Below are 13,721 nucleotides of genomic sequence, written 5' to 3'. Positions count from 1 at the left end.
CCTCCTCCACCTGCTATGTCTAGTGTTTGGAATACGGACCAAACCTCAGGGCTTGCTTTATTATAAAAAAAACCTCTGTGTGCTTGCATCAGATATTGGGGCTGTGGTGGTCTTGCTTGGGAGTCTTGTGATGTGGGCACAACAAGAGAACCTGTCTTAAGGCAATACAGAGAGGAGCAGAGCAGTAGAGGAAGACACTGAATGTTCTGCTCATCTCTGTATGCACACACATGGGTATACACACCTTTACACTGTGTGTGCATGCAACACACACACACACACACACACACACACACACACCATTCACAAAACTATAAAATAATAGAACTATGCCAAACAAAACTACAATACTTTCAGGAAGATATTATAAAGTCCCAGTAAAGACTAGTTTCTGCCTGGTGTATTCATTCAGTAAGATGTTAGCAAACTCCCCCAAACACTAGAATAAATACAAAGATGAAAAATGTCCATAGGCAGTTAAAATCATTTTGAAAAAATAAAAAGGGCATGGTCTCCGTGGTATTTCAAATTCATAAATTATTTTAGAAGTGTGGTTTATTATAGAAACAGAGTAGAACAGACAGAGCTCAGAAAGAGCCCCACAGAAAATTGATGTTTAATAACTGTGGTAGAAGAATTTTCGACCAAAAAAGACTGAAATATTAAAAAGACTGGAGAAAACATGACCAGTCTAGGTTGCTCCCTAATGTACATAATATAATACATTTGCATACCTCAGATATAAAAATAAGTCCTACCCCCTATAATTGACTAGAAGTCCATATAAAATAATATTGAAATAACAAAACTAGCTCAAGAAATATCTGCCCTTGCAGAAGACCTGGATTTGACTCCTAACACCCATGTGGCAGCTCACAAACATCTGTAATTCCAGCTCCAGAGGTCTGTCACTCTTCTCTGGCCTTTGTAGGAACCAGGCACACACACTTGGTGAATAGACATACATACAAGCAAAACACCCATACTTTGAAAAAAAAAAAACTTTAAAAAAAATCCAGAAACTTAAGGCCCATCCCAATTCTACTTAATTTAGAATTAAGACTTAATTCTTACTCTAACTCAAATTAGAATCCTCATTTTAACAAGAACATCTATGCACCCTAGGCTGGTCCCTCACTAAAACTTCCAGAAAACTCTTTAAATTCAAATAGACAATAGCTTAGTAGGCAAAATGTAGTGCCTGCCTCTACTCAGAACACCCTCATCCCAGCCTGTCCAATAATCTAGAGACATAATTTCAACCCCTGTGATAAAATAGCTACACCCTGAACTCACCTGATCAACAGTTTTCATTATCTCACCCCACTCTAAGCACAAGCATGGATCCTGTACACACCTACAAGTCAGGGCTTCTGTGTTTTATTCGCTGGAGAGATCTCAGACCTTTATCATTCTAATAAGTGTGGTGTGTTCTGGTTCCCTGCCCATAAAAGATCGGAAGCTGCAAATCTAAAGTAGGACAAAGGAATGGAGTAAACTACGCAGCTAGAGTGCTGTCTACAATGAGGTGTGACTGTGGAAAGAATAGCTTTGACATTTTCATGGTTATTTAGTTTTATAAAGCTGTTCACACCTCAGATCTGTGGCTCAGATCCTAGAGGAGTGCTCACCTCTGTTGAATCACTTCAAGTGTCCTTTAAACAAACAGAAAGACAAACAGACTGACTGACAGATTCTACTCAATCCTCAGTCTCCCTGATTCCCATCCGCTAGGTCTAGTGTAGTGGTTCTCAACCTGTGGGTGATGATGGCTTTGGGTCAATTCCTAACAATGAAAATACATCCTGCATATCAGATATTTACATGGTAATTCATAATAGTAGCGAAAGTAGTTACAAAGTAGCAAAGAAAATAATTTAATGGTTGGGGGTTACCGCAACATGAGGCACTGTATTCAAGAGTCGCAGTGTTGGGAAGGTTGAGAACCACTGAGCTAAGGTGAGTTCCAGGCTCTTGTACGGGATTCTTAGTGGTTTAGGGCAGGTGAGTGCAGGGCCCAGAGGCCTGGACACCTGGGTGGCTTCTACTTAGGCCCTTTACAGCCTGAGGCATCGCTGGCGATGGTTAGTTCTAGAGTGGCCTCGATTACCAGGATTTTCTAAGAAGAAACACCTTATGTATAGGTGAGTTTGGCCCCAAACAAGAAAACTCAATGTCACAGGTACCTGTGCCTAACTCCTGTGTCACAGGGACATGCAAAGAGCTTGGGGCTACGGGCAGACACTTGCCATCTCCCACTTCTGAAACAACCCCAGAGCCCCACCCCATCCCAGACCCCCATTGAATCACCAGGGGTCCTTGTTCCAATGCAGCCTGACTCCAGAGGCCTGGGTGGGCTCCCAATCTACATTCTATACAAGCTCCAGGTGATGCGGCTATGGTTAGCCCTCAGGACCACACTTGCAGTCGGGAGACTCTAGAACAGGTCCTCCTTTCGGCCACTACTCACGCTCGGGATCCAGGCAAGGAGGATGGCTTGAGTAGGCAGAAACTCCCAGCTCAAAACTACAGGGTTTCCTGAGCCATCGTCAGGGGTTTCCTGAGCCGAGTCAGGGGTTTCCATCTCTCAACCAAGCCCTTCCCCCGCATGAAGCAGCCTTATTGGAGGATGAGAGACTGCAGATTGAAGCGCAGACAACGCAGCTTGCTCTACTCATCCATTACAGAAACGGAGCAGGGAGGCCAAGCTGGCAAGGGACTGACCAAGTTCATACGTGGTAGCCATCAAGCGGAAATGAGACCTGAGGCAGGACGCAAAGGCATCATCCATTCTGGGGCCTTTCAGGATCGCTGCTTTGAAAAACAGAGGCGCTTATCCTGCAGGAACTACAGACTAAGAGAAAAAAAGACTCAAAGGGGAATAGGAAAATCTAAAGCTCTGCCTGACAGGCCAGGAGCACCGAGACAGGGAAGATACGAGGCCTGGAGGCTTCCGGTGCTTGAGTCCACACAATAGCTACTGTTTCGCCCCCCTGGGTTGTGGAATTTACATGAAAAAAGTATCAAAGCCGCCGCTTGCTCCAATCCCATCCCTGTTTCATTTTTCTTGTTCTGGAATCCTTCTGAAACACCAAGCAAGAACGGAGTCTACCCTTGCTCAATATTAAAAAGGCCTTGTGCAAACTTACAGAGATATTTCCAGAATGAGGAGGAAGGGAAGCGCATGCCTAGAACTCTCACCTCACAAATGGATACTGTCTTCCAACACCTCAGAGGAAAGCAGAGATAAAAGCATCAAATTCAGTAACATTCTGGCTCCTGGGGCCATGCATGTGCCTGGAACCCGCCACCCTGGCTCCTGGGGACTCTACCCCCTTGTCACACAAAAGCTGGGCCAGCAGCTCTGTTTAAGCTGGACTTGTGGGCCCCTGAGGAGGCTGAGAGGGTGAAGGTGTTTGCCACCAAGCCTGACCACCTGAATTCAATCCCAGGGACCTACAAGGTGGAAGGGGACAACTGACTCCGCAGTGTCCTTCTCTGACCCCCACATGTCCTACATGGCACGTGCCCTCCAAACACAACAATCATGAATTAAAAATAATACACTGGGCTCATTCCCGCCCTCACCCAGAACTTCCCCACCAAGCTTATTCCAAAAATCTTCACCTTCCTATGTAGCTATCTGGGTCTGGAGACAAAGAGCCGGCTACAGGGAAATCAGCCTGAAACCCACCAGTCTGAAAGGAAACACGAACACCTCTAAGAGCTGCTCTGGTTTGCTGGGCCCAAGTCTTGTCTTTTCCTGGGTAATCTGAAGGCACCTGGCTGACCTCGGGCCATCTTGGCATGGCTGGGGAATTTGACCAGGTGTCCACACTTGATCACTCATGGACCTTCCAAAGACCACACATGGCTTCCTGGGCGCCCCATCCTCAGAGAAAGGGAAAAGAACAGCTAGCTGAAGGGTTGTTTGAGCAACAGGCCTGGAACTTGTTTTACATGTTTTTCATTAATTTCTTAATTGCCTTAATGGACACTTGTTACTGTAAAATAAAGGGAAGTCGTTTTTCCTCATTGGCTTACAATGAGACAGTTTTGATTGAGCAATTCAGAGACTTTCCAAATCCATTACTCTTGGGGTAGGAAGGGTTTCTTTTCAAGCATGGGTCTGGAATGGTGTGTTCACTAAGTCGGAGCACAAAGACTGAAACCCATGTTTTCAAAAGTATGTGTCACAAGACCTATTAGAAGACCACAGCCTCATCAGAGCCATGGAAAAAGTCATGTGGGAAAGAGGGAGGGGACACGAACTGTACTTAGCAAAGGAAATTGCTTCTGACACCCAAAAGGACAGGCTCAAGGTGACAGGGAGAACCCTGGAGGGTCCAGAGGTGGGCCAGGCTCTCTCGGGTCTCTGATCCCAGACGTGAAGAGGGACCTCGCCCTGGGTGGCCTGCCACCGGGTGTGGCTTGTGTAGCCACACACATAATAGCTTCCTTGGACTTTGGGATTTCACCATAAAGGAAGAGGAGGGCAGTGTCTCCTAAGAGAGGACCTGGGTACCTCTGCTGCGGCCAGTGTACCCAGAGGAGGACAAGACCAGCTGGAGCCTTGAAGAAGCCCTAGGTCTGATGGCATCAGGCCTGCAAACCTAGACCCTGCCAGGGTTCGAGAAGTCCACCTGGTCGCCCTGCCTACCATCCTTGTGGTTCGCTCCACCCATTCCGCCCGCGCAGCCCCGCCCCGCCCCGCCCCGCCTCGCTCCAGGGGGCAGAGGCGCCCACCTAGTGGTAATAAATAGCCTAGGTTCTCATTGCCTGCCACCAGTTTTTTTGTTTTGTTTTGTTTTTTGTTTTGTTTTATTTTATCAGAGATTGCCTTTGCAACCTTTTGTTTCTTCCTCCAAACGCTCCAACCGGATGCATAGTTCATGCCATGGCTGAATCACCGCCTGAACAGCCGGAGTTGACACCGGAGACACCTGAAAACCCTGAGCGCCTGTGGCTCTGGGAGAGGAACGTGTACTTGGACGAGCATAGACGCAGCTGGCTGCCAGCAATCGTCAAGGTACCAACACCATGGGGCCAGCATGTGGGGCAGGAGGGGTGTGCCCTGCCTGGGCCTGGGAGTCCTTGGTAGCTGGAGACCAGGGGACAGAGGGTCCCTTGTTCCAGAAACAGGAGGGCTAGGGAGGCTGCAGATGAAAATACTTCGGGTTGGGCCTGGCAGGCCTGGAGGAGGGTGGGCAAGGCCCTGTCACATCTGGCCTGGGGTGTGTGACCTTCCTTTGGGGTGAAACAGGGTTTTCCTAAGCCATAAAATTGGAATATCTTGAAGGTAGCTAGTAATATCCACATGGGTGATAGGATTTAACTTTGTTTCGCTTATGGAAGCCTCTGGATGGGTCTTAATGAATGTTGGCATTTTTCAGAAGAACTCCCTTCTAGAAGTACTTGCCGGCAGAAGTTATTGAAGTGCGTTCCACTTGTAAAACTAATGAAGGCTATAAAAGCAAAATTAAAACATCGTGTGATATGCTAGCGTGCAGTTAGGAACTACGGACTGTCTCCACTCCAGAAAGTTGGGGCTTATGAACCTCACAGATTTGGGGTGCCGCTAGCAGATAGATGATGCAGCCGCAATTCCGGGCTCTTAAATTTGCCGCTGTTTTACAATTAGTTTACATATCTAGGTTTTTCTTAAGCAAAGTATTTTAAGTCAGATATGTGAAATATTTCTTTTTATTACTAAGTTGTACAAGTTTCTTGTAACAAATTATTTTTTCTTTTTCTTTCATTTTTATTTTTTATTTTTCGAGACAGGGTTTCTCTGTATAGCTCTGGCTGTCCTGGAACTCACTCTGTAGACCAGTCTGGCCTCAAACTCAAAGAGATCCACCTGCCTCTGCTTCCTGATTAAAGGCGTGCGCCACCACTGCCCAGCTATATATATATATACATTAATATCAGGTTAACAACTCTCTTTTAACCCAAACCATGAACCAGAGAACATTTCAGAGTTGTGGTAGATGTTGTCTGAGTAGGTGCCTGGTAACAAACTGCAACACAGGATTTACTTTTCATGACTGAAAGAACCTCACAGTTTTGGGGTGCCGCTAGTAGATGATGCAGCCGCAATTCCGGGCTCTTAAATTTGCCGCTGTTTTACAATATTAAGTTTACATATCTAGGTTTTTTTTTTTTAAGCAAAGTATTTTAAGTCAGATATGTGAAATATTTCTTTTCATTACCAAGTTGTACAAGTGATATATATGTGATTATGTGATTTTATATATATATGCATTCACTTGTAGTAATAAGGGAAGAGAATAAAGCCATCTGTAACAGTGGTGAGTTCTGAATACTAGAGTGATTACACACTAATTACTCGTTACCAGTTCTAATTACCAGTTATCTCATTGGCAGAACATTTCACAAAACTATTTTCACCTTGGAGAAACCCTCGTTAAGCAAGTGTGAGTGCTTAGGGTCTACACCAAGCCCAGGTCTGCACTGAGGGTTTGCAGTCAATGTGGTGGAATGCAGTGAGTGGGAAGGCGCTGCAATGGGAGTTGGGGGGCCGCACACAGCCATGAGGCTGGTGGAGAGTCCTGTGGGAGAAAGAAACTGGCGAGGGGAAGGGAGGCCGTGAATTGTTCTGTACTGAGGTGTGAACTCGCTTTGTATTTGCATGACGTAATTTTGAGTCCTTTTGCTTGGAGTTTCAAATTGCTTTTTTTCCCTCTCCTCCTCCTCCTCCTCCTCCTCCTCCTCCTCCTCCTCCTCCTCCTCCTCTCCTCCTCCTCGCCCGCCCCACCTGAGTAGATGCGGAAGAGCAAACCCAGGGCCCTCTGTGGATTAGGAGAATGGTACTGCAGAGCTCTGGCCCAGCCATTTTTTAACAATGCTTATCAGTTTCAAAACTTGGTCTTAGTTGCTCAGGTTGACCTTGAATTCCCTTTGTAGCCCAGGTAGGCCTTGTGATCCTCCTGCCTCCGCCTACTGAGGAGTGCATTGCAGGCCTGTGCCATTTGGCCCCACCAGGTCTTAACCAGTATCTTATAAAATTGGATTGTGCAGGGTTTGGAGGGGTTTGTTTGTATTTTAGGTGGGGAAGTTTTTTGACTTTGGTTTTTCATCCCAAATTGGTGGATACAGCTCATTTTCAGGAGCTGGTGAGATGGCTGGGGAGGTAAAGGTGCTGATGATCTGGTGTGATTCCCAGGACCCACATGATGGGAGAGAACTGATTCCTGAAAGCTGTGGCACGTTCACACCTGTGTGGTGCATGCCTTTCATTTCGGCACTTGAGAGGCAGAGGCAGGTGGATCTCTGTTTTGACCTATGTTGGAGGCCAGCCTGGTCTACAGAGTGAGTTCCAGGCCAGCCAGGGTGATACGGTGAGACCTTGCTTCAAAACCACAAATTTTAACTCATTTCAGTTAATAAAACTGGGGGTTTGGTCTCTAATCTAACATTGGTTTGGGTAATATTTGTTCTTTATAGACAGACATTTGAACAAAGGACTGCCTCAAAGGAAATTGCCTTTTTTGTAGATTTGGGGAGGCTTGCTAGAGACAGGGAGAACCCCACACACAAACAGGGCATTGAGGCTAGAAGGAAGTAGACAGTGGTGACGAGAACAGTGGGAGACAAGGGAGACAGAGACACTCTTGTGTATGTTTTGTGGAGTTCTGTGGGTCCTGGACTCACTCTGCCCTTGAGGAGAAGGCATCAGCAATCCAGCAGGCAGGCATGCCTTTCAGATCCCCACCCTGGTGTCTAAAGACAGTAAGTGAAGTAGTTGCCACAGCCCAGGAGAGCCGTGGCAGTGATGGAGAAGTGTTGTTTTGTTGTGTTTTTTTTTGTTTTTATTCTAGAATGCAGACGTGGTGCGTTTGATGGGAGAGAGGGATTCTGTGAGTTGAGTCAGCTGGTTACAGTGATCAGGAGAGGCGCAAAGCTATACAGAGAAACCCTGTCTCAAAAAAACCAAAAAAAAAAAAAAGAAAAGAAAATGACCACACAATCCCAAGCATCTTAGCAAGACAGAAAGTTGTATTTCTGCAGGCTGTGTAGTTGTGACAAATGGGGTCCTGAGTCCTACTCTGACTGGTCTAGAGTTTTCACAGTTGAACAACATAGAGCTGTGCAGTTAGTTGATATGCAACGTGCAACTTTGAACACAGGACGGAACCTTGAGCACTATACGTGGATCTTAGGAAAATGCTGACTGGCAGAGGAATTTTTTTTTTTTTTGCTCCACGGTACCATGCCATCCTCTTTAAACATGGGGCCTCATCTCATTTAACACTCTGAGGGAAAAGACAGTGCATTCCATTTAAGTTCCTGCAGGGGGTCCACAGACAGACACCTCCTTTGAAAAGAGGGCATGGAACAAAATCAAAGTCAAATCCCCGACAAGGCTGGGGTACAGTTGGTAACATGCTTACCTTGCAAGCATAAGGTCTTAAGTTCAATCCCCAGAGATCAAGTTGAGAAACCCAGTGTGGTAGACATTGCTAGTGATCCCAGCACTTAGGAAGCAGATACACTCAGATCTCTGGAGCACAATCACTCTTCATCCAATGTATTGTGTGTGTGTGTGTGTGTGTGTGTGTGTGTGTGTGTGTGTGTGGTGTGCACACACTCCAAGTCAATAACAGACTTTGTCTTAAATAAGTAAACAAAGAAATGAAAGAAAAAGTGGATGATGTCTAAGAAAGGACACCTTGAGGTTATGCTCTCTGCTCCATGAGCACGATCCTACCCACACACCCACGGGGCGAAGCTGGAGGGCTCAGTGGCTTACCCTATCGACAGGAGATTGGCTGGAAAAAGGTAACTCTGAAGGATGGCTCAACCTTGTCAGCATCACTAAGACTGTGTGCAGCCTGTGGAGTTGAAACCAGGGACATTAACTGTGCTCAGTGTATTGGGTCAGCCATGGCTGCCAGTGAGAGGATGGGCATGGCGTGTCCTGCCTGGGGGAGCCTGGCTGTGGTAAGCAGGAGGTGAAGGTGTATTCTATTCTTCCTCTGCAGAATAATGGAAAAATCCAGGTGCTCTTGCGCCAGAAAAGCATCCCCTTGGGGCCTGCTATGACTCCTAAACAGCTGGAGGCATACGAGCTGCCCTTAATGTGGCAACTCTACCCAGGGAAAAAGTACCGAGGCAGTGACTCCATCCTCTGGGACATAGTGTACCACATCAAGGCAAGCACAGCTTACCCCAGGGACTGAGTGGGTGGAGTAATCTGAGTGGTCCTGCTCTCCCCCTGGGGCTAGCCTGGCCAAGCTCTGTGTCCCTCCATGCCAGCATCAGAAGCTAAGCTAATGGAAAGGGAACCAACTGCAGATGTGGTTTTGGTTTGGTTTGTTTTAAAGCAGGTTAGAGAGATAGAAAAGGCCATCTCCTGAGGTCTCAGCCACACTCCTGGGAACAAGAAACCCCTGTGGCAGTCACTGACTGAGACCAGTGGAGAAGGCTAGTCCCCCTTCCCCCACTCAGGTTCCAGTGGTGCCCCAGGCTAAAGAAAGCTGAGCCAGAGTGCAAGGGGAATTCTCAGGGCTGGGGCTGATCACTCTTGTCTCTCTCCTTCCCCACCCTCAGTTCAATGGCGTAGAGGACATGTTACTTGAACATATGGAAACAAAAGAATATCATCCGTGACATGGTGAGTGCACCAGGGATCCTTCGGGAAGAAGGAGTGCCATTTTCTGTGAAATCCATGACAACCCCTGCCCAGCAGCCGCCCTCAAAGATGTCCAGGGTGGGACAACCTTCCCACAAGTGTCCATGTCACTTTCTTTACCACCTTAGGAGCTCCAGCTACCACCATGTTCACAGGGCCCACAGGTCACCATTGTTCACAATCAGTCATCTATCAAGAAGGGCTGCTGGGCCATCCCACCAGCTCAGCTAGGGATCCAAAGATGTTATGTTGAAGCACTGGGTGACTTGTACAGAGGCAAGTTGCTCCATCTTTTCTCATCCACTTCTGCTCACATGTTGGTGTTTGCCCTGGTATAAGATACGAGGTTCAGCATCGGGAGCCAACTGAGCAGCCCCCCAGCAGCCCCCAGCAGCCCCCCAGCAGCCCCCCAGCAGCCCCAATGCCTGGCCCTCCTCTGTGTCTCTGACCTCCCTTCTCATCTTTCCCCAGGTCCTGCAGCTCCTGTCTCCCTTGTCTCCCCCAGGCCCACAGGAGAGAAGTTTGTTCTTAGATTCACTTTGCTGGTCCCCTTCTTTCTTCTCCACACTGGGCTCTAGGAAGAAACATTAGCCAGAGGATGTTCCTGTTCATGCTCCTGGAGTCCTCCCAGCTCTCTTTTTTGCTCTGACCTCTACTGCCTCCTGGGCAAGTGGCACCTGAGAAGAGCCTGGTTCTTACCATCTTCTCTCTGTGCCCTGTGTTCACTGTGTCCCTGAGCTTCTCAGCTGACTAACTTCTCAGCCTTTCTCATTGACCCTCAGTGCAACCAATGTCTGCCTTTTGAACTTGCCCATCCCTCATTGGTCCCTCAGCTACACATGTACTGTGAGGGGCAAGGCCTAGTCACTTGACTCTGGCAGGCCCCAGATCTGCCATCTCTCAAGGTGCTGTGCCTGTGCCCACTGACCTGTGAACCCCCACTTACCCGACAAACTTAGGCTTGGTTGCAAAGCAGTATAAGGCCTAAGAGCTGCATACCCCTCCTCAGATGCCAGGTGCTTGCAGCCAGGGATATGCAAACGTAGAGCCATGGTCCTCACTAGAGCAGGAGGCCACACAAAGGAGCTGGTTCAGATGAACCCTGATTGTCCATTTGTGGGATCCCTCCCTTCACATGTACCCCTATGCCTGGGTGTTCAGATGCTTATTTAATGTAAATACTGTATGTTGCTGATTAAATATGTTACATAACTTGTGCTGAACAGTTTCCATCCTTGGCCTAGCGGCTAGTACATAAGGGAAAAACCAGGGTCACCTAGTAAGAATGCTGAAAGGGTTGGGAAAGTTTTCTTCTATGATTTTGTTGAATATGTTTTCTGTGCCTTTGAGTTGGTATTCTTTTCCTTCTAAGTTTGGTCTTTTCATGGTGTCCCAAATTTCGTGGACATTTTGGGTCATGATTTTATTGGCTTTAGTGTTTCCTTTGACTGATGATTCTATTTCCTCTACCATATCTTCAACACCGGAGATCTGCTCTTCCATCTCTTGCATTCTGTTGGTTATGCTTGCATCTGTAGTTCCTGTTCATTTACTCAGATTTTCCACTTCCAGCATTTCCTCAGTTTGTGTCTTTATTGTCTCGATTTCAGTTTTCAAATCTTGAACTGTGTCCCTCACTTGCTTAATTGCCTTCTCTTGGCTTTCAGGGGATTTACTGATTTCTTCCCATTTTTTGACTTTTCCTCGAATTCTTTAAGGGAATTTTTAATTTCGTCTTTAAAGATCTCTTATCTTAAGGTTGGGATTCTGCAGGCAGGGGACATTGAGATCATGATGGGAGGACGTGCAGAGATGACTGGCCACACTGACTGGTGGCTGTGGAGCCCCCATGGAACTGGACTAAGCCATCTGGATATGGAATATGGTTGTTTGGCTTGAACTGTTTGGGGGGCACCCAGGCAGGGGGATCGGGATCCGCCCCTGGTGCATGGGCAGGCTTTTGGGAGTCCAATGCCTGTGGTGTGGTGGTTTGTGTAGCCTTGGTGCAGTAGGGAGGGGCTTGGACCTGCCTAGGCTCAGTGTGTCTGGCTCTGCTGACTCCCATGGGAGACCTTGATTTGGGGGATGTGGGGTAGCTTGGGAGGGAGTACTGGAATGTAGGAGGAGGGAGGAGGAGGGATCTGTGGATAGTATGTAGAGTGAGTAGAAAATTCTTAAAGAAAAATGAAAAAAAAAAAAAGAATACTGAAAGGGAATGTCTGGGGATTTCATGTGCTTCTACTTTGGAGATAAGGCTGGACTTTGCAAGTTTTACACAGTTCACTTCTGAAACCACAGTGCTTTTATAGTTATGATTTGAGACCATTAGAGGCAACAACCGTGAAACATCATTTTTGGTCAGGCCTGGTCCCCAGTTCTCCTTGGTATCGTCTGACCTTCTCCCTGAATACCTTCTGAATACCTTCAGCTCCAGATGCCCTGCTATCTCCCGGAAGGCACCAGGTGTGCCATTCCACATGTGGGTCCTGTTCTGAATCCCAGGAGGTCTCCCCATCATATGAAACTGCCCCCCATTACTACACACTACCAGATGCCCTCCCTATATCCATGGACTGTAGTCACATCCTAGCCTACCATGTGTCCTGTCCCCTGCTGGTCTTCATGACCTGCTGGTCCTCACACCTTGTGAGTAAATCCCAGAATACAAGGGACACCATACAGAGAGAGGACTTAGTGTCACCCCGCTCCCCAGCTCCATATGACTTTAGTCCACAGGGCCGTCCTGAAGATGCAGTTGGGTAAGGAAAGTGACATGCTCTGAGCATCCCACAAGAGAGTTGTGTAAGAAATCCACCTCCTCTCATTGCAGTCTCTCATCCCTCTCACCTACACTGGATGGATTCAAAGCATGGCCACCTGTGGTCATTAATTTGATTGTCCCCTTGATGGGATCTAAGTCACCCAGGAGACAGCTGTATCAGGGATCTCTAAAGGATTACTAGAACTGATCGAATGCACTCAGACACATATAATATATAAATATGCATAGGCTTCATTAGAATGACTTACAGGCTGGGGTCCAGGTGAGAACAGCACAGGAGCAGGCCTTTGCAGGACTCTTATTTGACAGCATCCGGCTGCCATGATTGCACTGGGTGCTGTGGCTGCAGCAGCTGGAAAACAAGGGCTGTGAACATGCAGGTTCTGCTCTGAAAGATGAGTTTAAAAATCCAAAACCTCAGGAGAAACTGGAACAGGGTGAGGGAAGAGCAAATGATTCTTGTGTGAAGGTGGCTTTACAGACATGCATGTATATGGTGGTATTGTTCCCCAAAATATTGTGCACCCTAATAAACCTATCTGGGGTCAGAGACAGAACAGCCACTAGATACAAAGGCTAGAAAATGGTGGCACTCACACCTTCAATCCTAGCATTCCAGAGGCAGAAATCCATGTGTTCAAGGATACAGCCAAGCATGGTGACTCACACCTTTAATCCCAGAAAGAGAGCCTTTAATCCCAGGGAGTGATGGCAGAAAGCAGAAAGATATATAAGGCGTGGAGACCAGAAACTAGAAGTTTTGGCTGGTTAAGCTTTTAGGTGGTTAAGTTTCAGGCTTTTCGAGCAGCTGAGAGCCATTTGGATGAGGACACAGAAGCATCCAGGCTGAGGAAACAAGACCAGCTGAGAAGTTGGCCAGGTGAGGTTAGCTGTGGCTTGTTCTGTCTCTCTGATCTTCCAGCATTCACCCCAATATCTGGCTTGGGTTTGATTTTATTAATAAGAACTTTTAAAATTCCTGCTACATATGTGTGCTGTGCATGCACCTGTGTGTGTTCGAGTGCATGAGGCCAGAGGTCAACTTCAGTGTCTTCCTCTGCCCTTTCCACATTCCTTTCTGAGACAGGGTCTCTTGCTGAACCTGGAGATCACTGATTGCCCAGACTAGTTGGCCTGCATGTCCCAGGAGAGGTAGGCAAACACAGGGACAACCCAGAAACCCAAGGCACCCTTAGCTGTCCCTTCCCCATAGAGCAACACCGAGCACCTCCACACCTGTGAGTAATTTGTAGTCAGGAACTTCCTGCATGATGAATGAGGTCT

At 47.3% G+C, this 13,721-nt stretch overlaps 1 protein-coding gene across 1 annotated transcript; it reads left to right on the top strand.

The window, feature by feature from the left end:
* Window positions 1-4,858: 4,858 nt before the first annotated feature.
* On the top strand, window positions 4,859-10,246 carry Tcl1a (TCL1 family AKT coactivator A). The gene is made up of 3 exons (XM_028882119.2): window positions 4,859-5,029; window positions 9,006-9,176; window positions 10,127-10,246. The coding sequence occupies exons 1-3, from the start codon at window positions 4,898-4,900 to the stop codon at window positions 10,244-10,246; spliced, it is 423 nt and encodes a 140-aa protein (XP_028737952.2). The 5' UTR covers window positions 4,859-4,897.
* Window positions 10,247-13,721: the final 3,475 nt, after the last annotated feature.

The sequence above is a fragment of the Peromyscus leucopus genome, chromosome 14 (genome assembly GCF_004664715.2).
Source record: "Peromyscus leucopus breed LL Stock chromosome 14, UCI_PerLeu_2.1, whole genome shotgun sequence".
Taxonomy (NCBI): Eukaryota; Metazoa; Chordata; class Mammalia; order Rodentia; family Cricetidae; genus Peromyscus; species Peromyscus leucopus.
This window is presented reverse-complemented; position numbering and strand designations above follow the sequence as displayed.

Bases quoted from the DNA above. Each gene is read 5' to 3' on its own strand.
- Tcl1a (XM_028882119.2), top strand. From the start codon at position 4,898: ATGGCTGAATCACCGCCTGAACAGCCGGAGTTGACACCGGAGACACCT. The intron at 5,030-9,005 runs GTACCAACACCA...CTTCCTCTGCAG, and splicing joins GGCTGCCAGCAATCGTCAAG to AATAATGGAAAAATCCAGGT. The intron at 9,177-10,126 runs GCAAGCACAGCT...ATCTTTCCCCAG, and splicing joins ACATAGTGTACCACATCAAG to GTCCTGCAGCTCCTGTCTCC.